General features: G+C 47.6%; 1 protein-coding gene across 19 annotated transcripts in view; it reads right to left on the bottom strand.

Annotated features, from left to right (window-relative positions):
• Positions 1-602: 602 nt before the first annotated feature.
• Positions 603-13,751, bottom strand: part of WNK1 (WNK lysine deficient protein kinase 1) — a 132,651-nt gene continuing 119,502 nt past the window's right edge. For all 19 annotated transcript variants that reach the window (XM_061205984.1, XM_061205989.1, XM_061205991.1 and 16 more), the window contains 5 exons: positions 12,624-13,270; positions 11,841-12,040; positions 10,250-10,444; positions 3,947-4,134; positions 603-3,525 (listed from right to left, as the gene is read on the bottom strand). In XM_061205984.1, coding sequence (XP_061061967.1) covers positions 3,208-3,525; positions 3,947-4,134; positions 10,250-10,444; positions 11,841-12,040; positions 12,624-13,270 — 1,548 coding nt within the window. In that variant the 3' untranslated portion in view covers positions 603-3,207. The remainder of the gene's footprint in view (positions 3,526-3,946; positions 4,135-10,249; positions 10,445-11,840; positions 12,041-12,623; positions 13,271-13,751) is intronic.

Raw genomic sequence — 13,751 nt, 5'->3', positions numbered from 1 at the left:
TATTCTTAAAAAAAAGGTATATATTGTTTTAGATATAATGCTATTGCAGACATAACAGGCTATAGTGCAAACAACGTTTATATGTACTGGAAAACCACAAAAATCTGTGTGACATAAGCAGCTGTTCAGCTGTTTCGGATGTGTGATTATCACCCACCTTAACATAAATTCTCTTAGTGTTTGGATGTTTCATAATCCTTTCCCCCAACTAATGAGTGTGCAGTTTTACTTTTTAAGGGCATTTTGGGCTGGGCCTTGTACCCAGTCTTGAGTTTTTTGTTGGAACACAGGCCCATCTGTGGGAAGGTGTGCCCCTAGGCCACCGCCGTGCCTCTGGAAGACGAGCAGGGGGCTTTCCCTGACCTCCCTCCACCTCACCTGAGCTGCACAGCTTTGGGCATAGATTCATCTTCTGATTTCGATATCCTTACCATGGTCTTCAGAAAATATATCTTGCCTGTCTGCAGCATCTTAGTTCAGGTCAGAACTGCTGTTAAAAAAAAGGTCCTGGAGATAGGAGTCCAGTTATAAATTGCACACAAGTCAAATCAGAGCTAATGAGATCACGAAAAAGGCATGTGCTGAAAATGAAACCCCACAGCTCAAGAAAAGCAAGTTTGGTTTATTTGAATGGTTTCATCTACAAAGGTAACAAACGGAAGCAGAAAGCGCGACCCCCCGGGGGTTTATCCCAAACGCACGGGTTGACCGGCTACCGAGAATCCCCAAGGTTTGAATTTAGTTTGTTTTTTTTTAAAACAGTGTACATTGTTAAATAATGTAAGGAAAACATTTATAATTCAGAAAGAATTTTTTTAATGTGGAAAAAGATACTCAAAGTGTACTATTAACACAAAAATAATTTAAACAGTTCAGTAGCACTAGGTTCATTCCTCTAGGCTTCAGTTATTTCCATCCACAGGAGGGGGAAAAAAATCAACAGTAAATAAAAGCAGTTCTTACTTTCCACGTGTGAGTGAAGAGATCTCAAAATGATTAAACCAAAGAAACAAAATAGTCACGTGCTGCACTCTGGCTCCTCTTTCCTCTGCTGCAAAGCCCTGCCTCCTTGCCCAGGGGTCCGTTCCCCACTTCCTTGGCGCTTCTTGTTCTGTCCTTACTCTTGTCATCTCCCGAGGATTATAAGCAGAGAAAAAGTAAGTAAACAGTTTCGAAGCAAAGCTTGGAACGCCTGCCCTTTTCATTTCTACCTTCCTAAAACCTTCAGCTCTCATTTGCATCTTTGGGGTCTCGGCTAACTTAATAAAGAAAATGACCAACGGAGGACAGGACAGCCATCCAGGCTCTTCCTGTCATGGGGATTCCTGGGATGTGCCATTGAGGTGGGTACGAGGTTGGAAATAGGTCAGTTTCCCAGCTCAAGAGTCAAGACAAGAAGCACCCCAAAATTAAGAGTCCTGGCTTCTTTCCCACCTTCTGGGAGAACAGAGATCCCAAACTCAGGCAATGAGGAGAGCACTTCCTGAAAGTTCTGAAAGTAACAGAACTGCCCATTACAACTAGGCACAGCACTAAATAATACTGGCTGGTTGCAGTTATTATTACTTCAGGGGACTATCTGTTTACAGAGAACGTGAGAATATCAGCTGTAATTCTAGAAATAAGGTGGCGCAAGAGATTATGATCCTGCAACCATTTGGACATTATATAGGAAGTTGGTAGGAATAAGCATTCTTTCCTACAATGCTTAACTCAGATGTGGGTCCACTTTCCACAAACTACAGTACCCCAAGCTGAGAAATACACGGTACATTTGCACCAAGAGGGAAGCAATCCAAATGATTTTTCTTAGAGCAACTTTCTCCATCTGTGACATTTCACTATCACATTTCCCAGCTTAAAAACTAGCGCCCCCCCCCCCCCACCCCGTGCCCTTCCCTTTATATTCAGCCATTTCTTCCAGGTCTCCTCTGCTCAAGCCCAGCTCAGGTAAGTAAGGCTTATGGCAGCCACTGGCCAAGCATCACCTATCTTCAAAACAAGTCTGTTCTCCCATCCTGTAGTCTTTCTTTTTCTTTCATCACTTATTGCACACCACGCTCAATGTTGTAAATTGCCCGATTTTGTGACAACACCCCTCCTCACCTGTCCTGAAACAGAGTTTTCTGCTTTTAACCACTACTGTCAACTTCTCACCTGCTCATCTTACACCTGCTCTAGACAAAATTGTTAAATGACTTGAAAAAAAATACTCTTTCAATTTCCTTATTGCATAATCCACTGCTGGGTCACACGGACCCAAGGTTCCCTTCCATGCGCCCTGTGCTGACTGGGGTCTGGTGAGCAGTTGGTGTTAACGGCAGAAGCGATAGAAGTCCAAGGCACTGCGACATCCAGCAAGCAATACTGGGAGGACAGAAGTATTCAAGTACAGTAATTTATACAATTTTACACTCACATTTATTTATCTAATACAATGCAAATACAAAGGAGAAGGTAAAGTCTCAACAGGTAAAGGACAGAGCTAGCTTTTTTCAACTTTTTAAACCTTTCATATTTTACTCTTAAAACTACTGTTGTCCAACAACATTTATATATCACAGTGTTTCCACATCAAAACTGATGGCAAAGTTACATGTCCGCAGGGAACTTAATTTTTTTTTTCCTAATGGCTAATGCTGCAGTCAAAGCTGCGAATATCATTTGCTTAAAGCACTAATGACCTATCGTAAGAAAGGGTTGAAACCTCAGTCCCCTGGTGTTTTCACTGGGTTCTAAAGATTGGCTGGGGTGGGGACAGGGTAGGAGAGAGCCCAATAGTTTAATTTTTTGTCTTGCGGTTTATGTTCTTGAGGGGATAAGGGACTTGGGGTGGGTACCAAGATTAAGAGCCCCACTACTTGAGAACGCAGATGGGCTTTGCTTTTCCACTGAGCTCTCTAGAAGCTTTCTGATCAACACGATTCTCTTTCCGAGCGCTCACTGTTGGGGAGAGATAACAAAGCATACACAAGAAACCTGCTCTTTCTTTCCTTCTCATCCCACTCCAATAAATGGTGAAAGCAGAGGGAGATTCTCCACTCTGAGGGCTCTAAGCAGTATTAAACACATTCCTGTCTGGCAAGAAATAACCAGTTAAATGCAGCGCTAGTAGTTAGTATGTAGGCTACTTTCCCATCCCCCTCCCACCTGCCCCTCACCATTCCACCTCCTGCCCCCAAATCTACTCCGTTAACGCCTCTAGGTCTAAGTGGTCCTCAGGTTGGAACCTGGGGGGTTGCTGATGGACTTCTGCAAGTTGCTGATGTTGAAGTTCTGTAAGGAGGCAGTTCCCACAGGTTGGAACTGGCTAAGTGGCTGTGTTGCTGGGCCGCCCGTGCCGCTCCACTGCGTGCCGAAGGGGGGGGCTGGGAAACCGTACTGCTGTGGGGGGCACATGGGCTTGGGGAAGTGGCCTAGAGAGGTAGCTGATGCTGCAGAGATGGGGGCGGAGCCACCCAGGGTTGAGGTCATGGAGACGCACAGCTGACCAGGTGCGGAGAACTTCCTTGCCATGCCAGGGCCCTGAGGAGAGAACAACGCCGTGTGAAGCTGGTGTGGGTGTGACATGGGTGGGACTGAGACAGAATTCCAGAAGCGGGCTGCTCTCATCTTGCAGGGGACAGAGAAAACAACACCCAGACAACCTTCCATCATAATTATTGGCTCTTTATATTTACCAAATACTTGTCCTGATTGGAGGTGGGTGGTGTCGTGGGTGTGTAGTTCAGAGTGTGAAAGGAAAAGGGAAGAAAAAACTGGGCTGACCGATACAGAGCTCGGGATTCAGGGCAGGAAAACTAAAAGGGGACCGGGGTGATTTTTGTCTCGTTTTTTGAAAAGTGTTATAGCTCACGGGCTACTGAAGAAGGTCCCGGACACGAGCGAGACGCGTGCTCGGTGATACTCTGATGGATCCGGAAAATGGCAAAAGGGGCAGACTGACCTCGTAACTCATGTGTCCTTTGCTTCCTCTCCTGCCTGAGAGATTCATGGCGTCTCGGGCCCAGTTGTCCACCAGCTTGTGCAGGTCATCTGTGAACGTGCCCTTCCTGCTGGACGCCATGGCAGGAGGCTGAGCCTGGGCGGCCTGGCTGTTCACGGTCCCCCCAACGGTGTTCGTGCTGCTGGTCCCTGAAGCGAGAAGCAACAGAGCGCACGCGTTAGGGGCGGCTGGGCTGGGCTCTCAGGGAGGGAACCTCCGAGGGTGAGGAACGGCAAACCACAGAATGGGGGGATGAAGTGGGAAGCCGTGCAGGAAAAGGAAGGTTCCAGGGTCTTATGTAGCCAAATGCTCTGGCATCACAGGGTAACGAAAACAGGTTCTCTTCAGGAGCTCCAGACGAGGCTGAACAACTCCGGAGGAGGGAAGGCACAGAGGGCGGGGACCTCCTTCTGCCCATTCTCATGGCATCCTGGAGCACGGACACTCGCTGCTGGGCCTCTACGCCCAGCGTCCCCTGGGGGAGAGGAGGGCTGAGCGGTGTGGCCAGTGAGGCTGGCTGCTCTAGAATGCTGCAGAACAGGGCAAGAGAAGGGGATCCCTGGAGCACTGGGCAGGGTTCATGGAGGAGTTAAAGGAAAGCAAAGACAAGCCCCAGGAAAGATGGGCTCCCAAACCATGTGGGGACCATCATGGTCTTCAGCCATTCTTTCACAGAAAGGGGCGACAAGAGAAAGCATGCTCTGGTCTGAAACCTTTTTCACCTGGACCCATAAACGTGAATTGCAAACGCAAACTTGCGAGAGTTAAGGCTTCAACGTCTCCCCATTTCCTTTGAGTAAAGAACCACGAGCGCTCAGGAGGAAGGCTCTCTACGGTGTGCCTGAGTCTTTCAGCTCCAGGAAGGCGTGGCTTCCCGAAGACGACCTCAGTCCCACTGCTTCAAGGCCTCCACGGCCCCCACTCCCCAGAAGAGCAAGCATTCTCACGCGCGCCCGGCTGAGGCAGGGGTGCGGAGGGGGGGACGCTTTGGGGCTGTGATGAAGGAATTCTATTTCTATGGTTTGATGAGAAAGAAAGGAGTCTGTGTCCTGCCTGATTTCGGCTCTGCTGGAGGGCACACTGGCGATTATTCGAAGAGGCGAGTTTTAGGGAAGAGGGAAAGAAGAGTCACGTCTTGTGTTTTCCCGTCACCCCCCGCTTTCTTACCAGATCTCGCATTTGCTGCAGGATAAATGAAAGCTGCCGCGGTGGGCTGTGAGCCACCAGGACTTAAGATCCCCCAATACTGCCGGGGCTAGATATTTAAATGCATGCATCTTCCTGCTTTCAAGATCCAAGCGGCACCAGAGCACAGCAGCACACTGGAAGCAACTCCGCCATGTAGAAGCCCCCTGTAACCCACTGCTGCTCTCGAGGCCGGCTTGCACCCTGCCACCCGGGAATGGCACACCCGAGCACGCGTGTCCTAGAGGAACAGCTATTCTGAGGTGAAGCTGCAGAGTGCGAGGGGCACGTGCTTCTTATCACCAAGGCAAGACAACCCGGGACGACTGCACGTGTTGTCAGCTCACTCCCAGTGCCCGCCAGAGCCACGGGGGCTGCTACCACACACACCGTGTAAAGGGAAGAGTAAGCTCCCTGTGGAACAGGAGGCCCAGGTGCAAAGTGGAAAAGCACAGGAGACAGCGCTCCTCGAACAGCAGCAGCGAGACAGCGCTGGGGTGGGAAGCGCAGGCAGCGAGGATGGCGGTCGTGCTAATGGCGAGATCCCGAGAGCAAGCACATCACATGCATGAGGACCACCATCCTCCTTGAATGACAGCTGCTTCGCGAGCTTGATGGTGAGCGCGACGATGAAAACAAAACATAATCACAAGTGAGCAGAGCTGTCAAAAGCCAAATTCAGAAGCTTGCAGAGCTGAGCACTGCTGGCCACAAACTGCTCGTGCTAGAACCACACCCTCTGGTCTCATGCCAGTCGCCTCTGACGCTGAGGCCCCTTTATGGCCTCATCTTGTTACACGACACTGGATTCTGAATGTGGGGTTTACGCCACGGGGGAGAGTCAGCCTCCCAGTTCACCTTCTCATTCTGGCTTCTGAAAATAGCTTTCCCATTAAAGAAGGACACAGACAAACACACACATCGCTTTCTGACCAGGAATGAACTCCCGGGAAGAGCTGACTTGGCTAATAAAACCCAGGAGAATGGGGAGTGCGTCTGGCCCACTGTAGCACTAAAGCGCTGAAGAGCACTGGTAAAGTAGGTATTTCTGAGAATGCTGCTTGCCTTCCCGAGAGGATACTGACTATCCTTTGAACCCTTTTCAGTTCTGCTGAAAGCTCTAAAAGTCGTGCATCCTTTACCACCAGAAATTCACTTTCTGATGTTCTGCTGCTGTAATACATGCCCCCACCCCATCCCCGCCCCACCGCCTGATCCTAGTAACAAGGCCTACTATGAGCCACAGCTTACTGCCCAGTCTCCCAAGCACAGAGTTTTCTGGAGGGGCCTCTTGGTGGCTGCTGGGCTGCTGAACTGTCCTCGCTCTCACGAGAAGCCTCCTGTCTACACAGGGTGCCCCTGCCCTCAGCAGCCCAGCAGCCGCTCCCACTGCGATGTGAGGGCCCGGGCTCTCGCAGGCCGCGATCCCGGCTGAATCCCCGTGGGCGCACAGCGGCGGGCGCACGTTTCTGACTACAGGACTCCCTCCTAAGGAGCCAGGCCTCCCCGAGGCCCCTGAGCACATCCACAGGCGCCTCCACCCACAGCTGTCACAGAGCCGGGGCACGGGGCCGTCACTGAGAGCACTATGAGGCGACCCTGAATCTGGAAGGACAGCCAGTGGCAGCAACTGAGCATGTTAAAGACGACACCAGAAAAGGGTGCAGGACTAGCCGGACGGGAGCTGGGAGTCCGAGAGTCGTGAGGCTTCGGGATTCAAAGAACTCAAGGGCAACAGGCTTTGCAATCAAGGGCCGGAAGTAACAGAAAGAAAGGATAATTACTACAGAGCTGGTTGCAAGGACAGACTTTTTTCACCATCTTCCCTGAAGCACAAAGAGAGAGCAATGTGTTAAAGATAAGGAAACATCAGTGTAAAATATTTAGAATCTCCAAACAGCACACAAAGTCCCAGCAAGAGAAAGCAGGAGGGGAGACAGACTGGAGGGACCCGGGAGCCCTGCCACAGATGCCATTCTGTATGATGGACCCTCCTGGCTGTTGGTTCCCGGCTGGCAGAAGTGAGTTTCCACACCCAGTCTTTGTACCTAGAAGAGCGATGCCCTGCACCAAGGTTCGGGATGGGGAGGAACCCCAGTCTCTCTCTCTCTGGGTCTCACTGCTTGAATTTCAAACACCCAAGCAGTCTCTCCACCGACCCTGTCCCCCCGCTCCTGCTTCTCTTGCTGGGTTAACAAAGCACTCAATTAAATGCATTAACAATTCTACCACAGGAGGCTGACAGATGGTACCATTGTTACAGTTTTAATTTAAATTGGCTAATACTATATTTCCACATCCTAGACATACAATACTAACCCTTTCCCTCCTAGAAAAATCTTTAAAAATATGTGGAAAAAAAAAATGTGGAAAACAAGCAACTTTTGAACATAAATAAAGCATTAAGCCAAGCCGTGCTTCCAAACCATTATCTATTTTGAAAGCAAAGAGTAAAGCATCGGAGACTAGTTAAGACCCCATGCCTGTGAGCCCCGGTTCTCTTTCCATATTTGCTTTTTTGCTTTTTTTTTTTTTTTTTTTGGCCTCGCTGCACGGCTTCCAGGATGGGATCTTAGTTCCCTGACCAGGGATTGAACCTGGGGCCACGGCAGTGAAATCGCCGAGTCCTAACCATGGGCCCTCCATATTTGCTTTAAACCTGCCTCTTGTGATTTGTTCATCAAGGCTTGCATGATGTACACTGACATGCCTTCAACAGAGGTAGGGCCTCTCATTTTAAGACCCAAAAGGAAGTGATAAAATTTAATACTTTTAACCACTTTCACCTGAACAACAGTGTAATACCACCTACCTTTAAGAGTGTGATGAGAATTTACTGAATTAATTAATCTGAAGTGGTACCTGTCACACTACACTTCCTTCACAAAAAAGCCTTGGTTCTCTTCCTTCCCTCTTAGACATTTCAGGCTACATAACACAGGCCTGACACATCACATTTTACTTCAAAACACTTGTCTCCTACTGTTAATGTCTTTTCCTCTTTCTAGCTGGACATATAAATTAAATGCTTACTTAAGTGTCAAGAAGCTAATATTCTTGGTCCATCCTAGCCTTGCCAGAAAAGCTATTGATCTCAGTGCTCAAAAACCTACCAAATTGGGTAAGCCTTCCACCTCCCTCTTTGTTAAACAGCCCTAGACTAGTGCCCAAGGACCTGTGAACCATACTCAGAAACAACGATGGTCCGAGCACATGCATTTAAAAAGCACTTCAATAAACCACATCAGAAGTTTGAGGCCTTAGCAGAGAAGATCTTTACCTGAGCTCTAACAAAGGTTTTCTACTTGAGCCTTATTTTTGTTCAAGATTTTTATTTCAACATACGTTTACCGACTACCTGCTATGTGCCAGGTAGGTGTGGTTTAATCAGAGAGAAATAATGTCTTGTGCATGGGATCTTATCTGATTTGTGTAGGACCACCTTCATTCCACACATGGGGAGATGGGCTGGAGCGGGTGGGTGACTTGCTATTGTGCCTTGTTTGGGGGAAGAAAGCTGAGAAATCCCAGCATTCTTGTTAAAAAGCCCATTTTTGCTTGCAGGTGCTGGCCCTTCGGTCTTTAGTAAGCCTTATAAGAAGAACTACACTGAAACCCTTTCTGAAATTCTGATTTTATGGAGTTACAGGGTAGTGGTGGTGAAAACATCCAATGAAGAGATTCTAGCATCTTTTCAATTGATAGATGGTTACGCTTAATTGAGGGGGAAAAAAAAAAAGATTCCGACCTACTCTGAAGAAGAAGAGAAAAATGGGGTGTAACTTTTCCCGGTACCAGTGGCCAAGATGCTTTGTGTGGCTTCTAACGCCACAGCAGGGGGCAGTGCTGAGCAGGACTGTGAGCCCAGGCTTCGCATGCTGAGCGACCCCGTGCCCTCTGTCGTGGGCCTAGGAAGAGGCAATTCTTCCAGAAACTTATTTTGACGTTCACAGAAACCTACTGTTATTTCTACATCTTTTATCATAATTAACAGAGACCCAAACTTCTGAGGGTAACAGTAGTTCAGCCAAGACAAATGCACATGGACTGCGTGAAAGAACAGATCCAAGCGGCAGAAACACAAGGACAAGGAAGGAGTAAAGGTGTTACACACAAAGAGCCAAGCAGGGCGTACTCAGAAATCGGGTCCTCCTGCCACCAGGTTTGAACGTCACCTGCTCAGACGCACAGTTAAACTTCGCACAGCCTGTGAGAGGGGAAGAACGGGGAAGAACGGGGAGAGAAGAGACAGAACACAGCTACGAGACGTTAGAACCCGAGGCTGGAGAGTGAGATGCGCTAGGACAGCACACAGAGGAACGAGCTTCCAGGACAGGCCCAGACATGGGGCAGGAGGGTCAGGCCGCAGTCCCGCCACCTGCCCAGACCGAGCGCCTCCCCCAAGTACACTCATCCTGCTGGGAGGCGGCCTAACGCCTAACTTCTGTGGCGCTGTGGCGAAAGCACCTACTTCACTATCTAGATTCCTGATTTCACTCTTCTCCACCCACATGCCCAACTCCTTTCAGCTTCTGTTCTAATGTTACCAGAAGGTCTTTCCTCTACAGGAATGTTCTGAGTGATCACTTTATTAAACATTTGTTTATTAACCTATATTTGGGGAGTAGATTATAGGTAAAAACTTGAATGGACTTGAATTCATTTTAGTATGTGTCTCTCATACTTAGAAATTTTAAAAGTCTACACTGGCTAATCAAATGCATTCACTTTCAGAAATGGCTAAAACTCCTTAGAATGTGGTCCAGGAAATCCCAGTCTAGTATTAAAGCCTAAGCTCCAAATCCCAAAGGAGTCATTCATTTCACTGAGGCTTCATAGGGGCACAGATGTCACTTGAAAAAACCTATTTCCACCCGACGGGAGCAGTGACCCCACCTCATCTAGTCGTCACCCACTCCCCTTACAGCCCAAGGAGCCATGTGGGTACCGTGCGGCTGGTTCCTGGTCAGCTGCTCCTCCAACCCACCTGAACAGGTTCCTCACCAGGCTTTTGTCCCACGTATGGCAATATCTCCATTTTAATGTTCTTGGAAGATGCTGGCTGCTTTGATTTCTTACCTTGACCTGGAGCAGAAAGGCTTGGTACTGAAATGGCACCATCACTGGTGAAGGCTGAATACAGGTTGTCACTGGAGGGAGATGGCTTAAGGGGCTGTAACAGCTGATTCTGCCCCGTCTCTGGGATGTTGCCAGGAGCGGGGAGGGTCTGCTGGGGGTGCAAGACTGAAGCTGCACTCTGGCCAGACAGGTTACCTGCCAAAAGACACAGCGGCATGAGGGAACGTGCACAGCCTTCCAACCGCACCTGACAGGCACTGTTTTTCCTCCAATGTGTCCCACTGAGGGATTAATAATGGGCCAAAAACTATAGGAGATCAAAGAGCAAGGGTCTCACTGACAGGAGGGGAAGTGAGACGTAGCAGGAGACTCAACAGGCAACAGGGCTACAGGACCCCATCCCTGAAGATGCTGAGCCGTAGACAACCTGGATGATTCCAAGTCTGAGCTGAGTAAGAAGACTAGCACGTGCAGTGGACATGAGAGAATTCCATTTTGCAATCTCAGCATTGCCTTTTCTACCCTCTTATAAACACTGAGTTGGATCATGATACAAATTGGTTCCAGAGACAGTCTCTGCTTAGTCTTTCTGTACATGTGTCAGATCAAGTACAAAAGAGGTGTCAAAAATGATGTAGGGATTAGAGAGTAATGCATATTTAAAATTATTCTTAAAAGGTGGCTTCCAGTCATTAGCCAGGTGGCCTGAAATGGACTAACTTCTCTCTCCCTTAGCAGCTAGTGGACTAGGAGTCCACGCAAAAAGAAGGTCGAAATTGGGCTCAGAATCTAAATTAGCGGCTACTGCTTATAATCACATGTCTCCTAATGAACTGGTTCTCATGTGCTAGAGAAAAGGTTTGGGTCTCTGACAGCTTCCAGAGAATGGAAAGCTGTTAAGTTTACAACTGCTTTCCAACACATTTATATTAGAACTGAAGAGCAAGTACGAGGTATAAACTTATTTTAGCTGCTTTTACTTTTCAACTAGTTATCTGTTAACATTACCATAATTTCACCAAAGGGTAAAAACTCGCTATCATAATAAAAAATAGGCAAACTACAATTCATTTCCAGAGATTATGATTTAACTATTTTTTTGATTATAAACACTAGCAAGTTCTTTACCCCAATATAGATAAATAAAACAAAAACTTTAGCCAAGGAAATTATCCTATGACATACCCAAATTACCTATATGACATTTACATTCATCCCAGTTGTAATCATGACCAATTCATTCATTAAAAACGAAGAATCTACCTGGACTTTACTAAACAGAGAACAATGTATTTTCTCTCAACTGCCTACGAGCTTGGTGAAATGTGAGCTCCATGAGTTAGCAGGCAAAGCTAAGTGTTTTATCCTCAACAACAACTATAAATGGAGGCAATATGGATTACAAAGGAATAGGTCATAGCACTGACCTGTCTTCCATAAACTCAAAAGACGTTCTATAAATATGGGGAGTAGACAAGGCAAGGAATCAAGCATATTAGGAAAGTCAAACGCCTTCGAAATTTAACAAATGTTCCGTAGGTTACATGCACGTTTGGAGACAAAAACAAAAGATGGGACAGCCATGGCTGACCTGGTCCAGGGCTCTTATTCCCCAAGGAACTGCTGCGACTAGACTTGCTGCCTTTGCTTTTGGTGGGTCGCCTTCTTCTCCCTGCAAGGGGGGCAGCTGGGGGAATGATGACGGCAGGAGGAACCTTGCCCAGTTTGGTATACAAAGATTCAATTTCATGCTTCTGGCGACTCTGCAGGTCTTGAATCTCTTTAAGATGTCTATGAAAGATAACCAAGCATAATTCAAAAATAGTATAACCACCTTTGTTCAAACAAGAATTAACAACATTATTTAACCTCCATTCACGTATTTACTCACCAATGAATCCTTCCCCCAGATGTACTGAATCTAATTGCTATCACCTTGCGATTCTAGTGTGTCAGCTCCTCTTGCTGGCCTCCATTACCCAAGCCAAATTCCAGCAAGCTCCTAGCCAACCACAAATGGTTGGTGATGTGTTAGGAGAAAGAGATTTCCTGACTTGGAAGCTCTACACAGGAATACTGAACTTGCGAATCGGACCCAGTTCTTCAAACGTGACCAAGAAAACCTGCTATCGTAATCTATATCCCAGTGCCATTACCAGATTCACCTGGTAGACCAATAACAGCTAAGATGAGGTTCACAACGCAAAAGAGCCATTGACAACAGTAAAACGCTAAGAGTAATGCCAAGGCGCTGAAGCAGTTCTGTAAGAACCACACTCAGACAGCCAGCTCTTGTACACCGCCCCCTCTCGCTCTTGGAGCCGGCCCTCCACACAGCTCTGCCGGTACCCTTTCACAGGAGAAACGCACGTACTTTTCTCGTAGCCGCCGCAGCTCTAACTTCAAGTCCTCATCCTCAATATCTGACTCATTGTCGCTGCTCACGTAAGAGGAGTTGAAGGAATGACTCAGGCCCTGGACAGGGAGGCTCTGTGAGCTCAGCTGCGGGGAGTGCGGACTCCCTGAGCCATCGTCCACACCCCGACCGAGGAAGGCAGCCTCCAGGTCAGAGGACGGCCCGTTCAGATGTGAAGCCTCTGACAGTTCGGGCTTCTCTTTCTTTGGTATCACAGCAGGAAGAACATCATGTCCCAAATCCAGAAAAGGAGGAGATACCACTGGTCCCTCCTTCTTTGCCTCAGTGATCTCGTCTTCGGTTCTTGAAACAGAGAAACGACCGACTTTGCTTGCTGTAGTTGTCACCTGAAAACGTCCAACCTTGGAAGGCTGCCCAGTTTCTGACGTTGCTTCTGAGGCAGGAGTTTTACGGGCGCTATCCGGCATATCTGAAGAGACGCCACGGACGGCTATCCCATTGGGCTCTGGCTTCACCAGGGTACTCTCTGGACTACTGCTTGACAGCACTGAGGACTCTGAAGTACTGGATTCAAAACGAACAGACTTTACATCTTCTGACTTATTTTTACCCTCTTTCTGGGGATCATCCACTGCAACTGAAACCTGACGGAAGAGACCAAAAGCGAATCACTTTATTTCCCAGTCTGAGCAGGCTGATTGTTTACATAGCCCCTCCACCTCTGACTGTGAAAATAAACCGAATACCATTCACTGTAGAGCATGACACATCTATACTGAAATGTACAGATTAGATGTAGATTCTGAGCAGCTGGCTAAGCTAACTAAGTAAATTATCTACTTTCATATCTCATGTTGTGCACAGGACCCAGATTACATCTTAATGAAAATATAAATAACAACAGGTCATGGAATATTGAAGGTTGCTTGTGAACAAGAAAAACTACAAAGATTAAATCTAATAAATGTTAAATGCCAGCTAAGCTTCAAGAATCAGCACAACTAGCTGGTGCTGAAAGAAGGCTCTAGATTGTTGTCCGAGTTCGACAATGCATCATAAATACAAACTCAGGGCAGCGACAAACTCTGAGAACCTCAGTTTACAAATGAGAAAAATATGCCCTAA

This window comes from Eubalaena glacialis, chromosome 11, assembly GCF_028564815.1.
Source record: "Eubalaena glacialis isolate mEubGla1 chromosome 11, mEubGla1.1.hap2.+ XY, whole genome shotgun sequence".
NCBI classification, from domain to species: Eukaryota; Metazoa; Chordata; class Mammalia; order Artiodactyla; family Balaenidae; genus Eubalaena; species Eubalaena glacialis.
This window is presented reverse-complemented; position numbering and strand designations above follow the sequence as displayed.